This window comes from Triticum dicoccoides, chromosome 5B, assembly GCF_002162155.2.
Source record: "Triticum dicoccoides isolate Atlit2015 ecotype Zavitan chromosome 5B, WEW_v2.0, whole genome shotgun sequence".
Classification (NCBI taxonomy): domain Eukaryota; kingdom Viridiplantae; phylum Streptophyta; class Magnoliopsida; order Poales; family Poaceae; genus Triticum; species Triticum dicoccoides.
This window is the reverse complement of record NC_041389.1, coordinates 423961398-423965487: the sequence shown is the minus strand read 5'-3', so window position 1 is coordinate 423965487 and position 4090 is coordinate 423961398. Positions and strand designations below refer to the sequence as shown.

The window sequence follows — 4090 nt, the reverse complement described above, 5'->3', positions numbered from 1 at the left end:
GAGGCATGCAGCGCAGCGCAGTGCAGGCAGCTCTGCGTGGGCAGCTTTCTGAAAAAGATCGCGGGTGCTGTTTATAAAAGGGGAAAGATACGTAGAGCCCGCGATAATGATTAACATAATTATTACCGCCTGCCATCAACGCTCCCTTCTTTTGCCGCGAACCACCCCGGCGAATGCCGGAATCGCGCACCGGCCCCGCTCCTTTTCCTCCGGGTCACGTGCGGGGGGCTCGCCTCGTCAACTGGTCAAACCCGCCATTATAGCTCACATACACATACACCGGAGGAGAGAGGAGGGGAGTCCCGTCCCTGTCCCCGCCCCTATAAAACCTCCAAATCCTTGCGCGTCTCCACGGTCCCATATCCCACCATCATCGTCCGTCCTGCTGGTAGGCTTTGATCCCTCCCATGGAGCTGGGGTTGAGCTTGGGGGAGGCCATGGCGGACGCCGGCCGGGAGCTGGTTCTTGGGCTCGGGGTCGGCCCGGGGGCGAGGAGGGAGGAGGAGGGGAGGAGGGGCCAGGATGTCATCGCCGCCGTCGACAGGAGGGGGCTCGCGTTGGGGTGCGGCTCTTCGCCGGAGCCGACGATGCGGCTCACGCTTCTGCCCATGGTGCCCAGCCTCGGCTTCCCGTGGCCGTCCGAGAGCAGTGAGTGATGCATGCTTACCTTTTCTTTTCCGTTTCTCTTGGATTTGATTCTGCATGCCACGGGATGAAATCGCCGCCGGAATAGTAGTGCTGACATGGGGCGATCCGATCTGCTCCGCAGGGCATTTGGAGGCGTCGACGCGGGGGTTCGACGTGAACCAGGCGCCGTCCTCCGGGGGCTCGGCCTGGGGCGCCTGCACGGCGGGGGCGGCGGCGGAGGAAGAGCAGGAGGACACCGCCGCGGCAGCGCGGGCGGCCGTCTCGTCCTCGCCCAACGACAGCGGGGGCTCCTTCCCGATGGACTTCTCCGCGCAGGGCGACCGCGGCGCCAGCGACGCCGCCCCGGGCGCCGGCGGCTCCCGCGGCAGCGACGAAGACGACGGCGGCTCGGCGCGCAAGAAGCTGCGCCTCTCCAAGGAGCAGGCCGCGTTCCTGGAGGAGAGCTTCAAGGAGCACAGCACCCTCAACCCCGTAAGCATGCAGATCAAACACAGAGACGAGCGCGTTTGCTTAATCATTTCCTCTCGTTCTGACGCCGGTGCGTTCCATGGCGCAGAGGCAGAAGGTGGCGCTGGCGAAGCAGCTCAACCTCCGGCCGCGCCAGGTGGAGGTGTGGTTCCAGAACCGCAGGGCCAGGTGCGGCGCCATGAAATCCTTTTCTTTTCCTAGTCCTTTGTCTCTCTCGTCTCGAGCAAGAATCTTGGCTGGTCAAGCGAAACCAATTAAATAAAAGCGCGCTCGCTTTGGGTTTGGCGCGTGCAGGACGAAGCTGAAGCAGACGGAGGTGGACTGCGAGTACCTGAAGCGCTGCTGCGAGACGCTGACGGAGGAGAACCGGCGGCTGCAGAAGGAGCTGGCGGAGCTGCGCGCGCTCAAGACGGTGCACCCCTTCTACATGCACCTCCCGGCGACCACCCTCTCCATGTGCCCGTCCTGCGAGCGCGTCGCCTCCAACTCCGCCCCGGGCACCGCCGCGGCCCCCTCGCCCGCGCCGGCGTCCGCTGCCCCCGCGCCCGCCTCAGGCGCAGGCATTGGGGCGGCAGCCGCTCCGGAGCAGCACAGGCCCTCGTCGTTCGCCGCGCTGTTCTCGTCGGCCAGGAGCTTCCCGCTGGCCTCGTCCCAGCCCCAAGCTCCATTGCCGGCGCCGTCGAGCTCGTGACTTCGCCGGCCGGCGAAGGGAGGGCCTGCTTGTAAATACGCGCACCTTAATATTTTCGCTCCTCGTGTCGGGATTTTTTTGTGGCTCGCCATTCGCCGAGGGGTCTGTGAGAAATGAGAACCCCAGCCCTAGTGGATTCGCGTCTGTCGTCAGATTTGCTACTCCGACGGCTCAGATGTTAAAGGAAAATTGTTGCATCAGAGTTCGTTGTTAACCTTGATCAATCTCCGTGCATTTTCCCATTTATTATTACAGTTTTAAGACGTGCCTCGTGGTGAGAGGTTAAAAAAAAGTCCTACTAGCATCCGTGAGGGAGGATGTGAAAGCGGAATTTAGTCCCACTTTTGGGGTGGTAGCTGAAGCCTGAAAGCACTGTGGCGTTTCTGTTCACTTGCCGCGATGGTGTTGGGGGTCTGCACCGCTGATTTGTGAAATCATGACGCCCACCCAGCCCAGAGCGTGTGTTCACGCCCACTACTGGCACTGGCACTCGCTCTTTACTGGAGTGAAAGCGTAGATACTAAGATTTTCCTCGAAGATCGAGAGTGTAAAGATGCGGCGTTGTGTGTGTGCTCAACCATGTACTACTACAAACTACTACTCCGACTCCCGTACAAACTACCGAAGCAAAATACTACTACCCCGTCCCATAATGGTGCCAAGTTCCGGTACCAACAATGGTGTAGTAGCGTATGAACAATGCAACAGTGCTTACGAGTAGTCGTATCATCAAGCACCGACCGCGCCATACGCAGGAGCTGTCAAGGAATACAACGTTGTACAGGTGGTCCTCGTGCTGCCCCGGTTTGGCACGCCAATGCCCATTACCGTACCCCAATCTGCTGGCAGCAATGCCACTGCTACTGCCCCACCATGCCCACCCCATCATCAAGTATACATACGCATTTTCGATCTCATCTCCTCGCCCATAAAACCATCGCCTCGGAGTCCACGTCACGAGTGACAAAGAGGAAGGCGACCGATGAATGCAACGCAGGGTCCGTGTCAATGTCATGACTCGTGCATGGCTAGGAGCCGCAGTGAATCATGCATTCATTTAACGCCCTATCTAGACTAGACGAGTCCGCCGGTGCGGCGAGGCCAAGCCAAGTCTGACCCCAAAAATCTTTCTCCCCGGATCACGGCTGGCGGCCCCCCATCAATGCCGCCGCTTGGAAACGGGCCGCCGCTGACCCATAGGAGTAGGAGCAGCAAATTAAGGTCGACCGATCCACCCTGCGGTTTTGCGGCCGGGGGAAAACATAATGAGCGCGCCCCCGCGCGGCCACGCAGCCGTTTTTGCGAATCTTCCGCCGGTTCTTCGTGATGGATCTTTTACTTCCGGGACGGAACGGAAGATTCAGAGATGATGCCGGTCTCTGGGCGGATAGTACCCCACCGGCGTTGGTACGTAGATGCCCGTCCGTCCCGCTCTGGGGACGGCAACGTGGCTTGCATGGCCCCCCGGTCTTCATGGCGCTTTTGATCAAGGGACGTGTAGTGATGCTCAAACTTGTGATTTTAGTACTCCGGGCCGGGGTAGCTGCGATCTCGGTGTCTCAAGTGACGTTGGTCAAGGGGGTCATAAACCTGATTAGCTGAGAGGTCACATGATTAGTTCCAGAAATTAGCTGAAAGTTCACTATGCTAGACGTGTCGTGATCGTGCTACCTTTTCCTCGTACCATGACTGAATACTACATGGTCCATATGTCTAAGCATGCTCGTCTTAGATGGAACGAAACAATAAGGCTACGGGAGTCAGTCTAGTGACACCGAACCATGCATGCCCAGAATTTGGGGCGCACACATGAGAGAGCCTGTACGGCGCACAGTTCCAGAATCTACCTTGCCACGCCCAAGGGGCGCGGGCGGTGCCAACAACGAGCTCCAAAACCGCGCAGATCGCCAGGCCACTACCAACAGAGCCGATCGTGCTAGCTAGGCGACGTCGAGGCTCAGCGGGGCACCGATCATCATCAGCAACCATATGTCACCGCATATGTCGATCACTGTACAGCGTACAGAAGCCTCACGATCGATCGGGCAAAGTTAGGAGGGGGGGCCGGGCCGGCCTCCCTCGGGGGACGGGGAGCACGCAGCTGATTGGGAAGTTGCATCGTGTCCCTCTGCGATGTCCCCCGCCCGCGGCCTCCTGTCGATCTCCGGCGCGGACCGGCCACTTGCCGGCTGCTGCTTTGGTTGGGCCTGGGGCACCAGCGCCATGATGAGCCCCCCCTTCGCACGTCCGGGTCGCTGTCGAGTACTAGTACTGCCGAGGGTG

At 60.0% G+C, this 4090-nt stretch overlaps 1 protein-coding gene across 1 annotated transcript; it reads left to right on the top strand.

Moving 5' to 3' along the window:
* Nucleotides 1-277: 277 nt before the first annotated feature.
* On the top strand, nt 278-2031 carry LOC119309881 (homeobox-leucine zipper protein HOX11-like). Its single transcript, XM_037585782.1, has 4 exons — nt 278-648; nt 770-1119; nt 1205-1284; nt 1411-2031. The coding sequence occupies exons 1-4, from the start codon at nt 408-410 to the stop codon at nt 1805-1807; spliced, it is 1068 nt and encodes a 355-aa protein (XP_037441679.1). The 5' UTR covers nt 278-407; the 3' UTR covers nt 1808-2031.
* The last annotated feature ends 2059 nt before the right edge of the window (nt 2032-4090 follow it).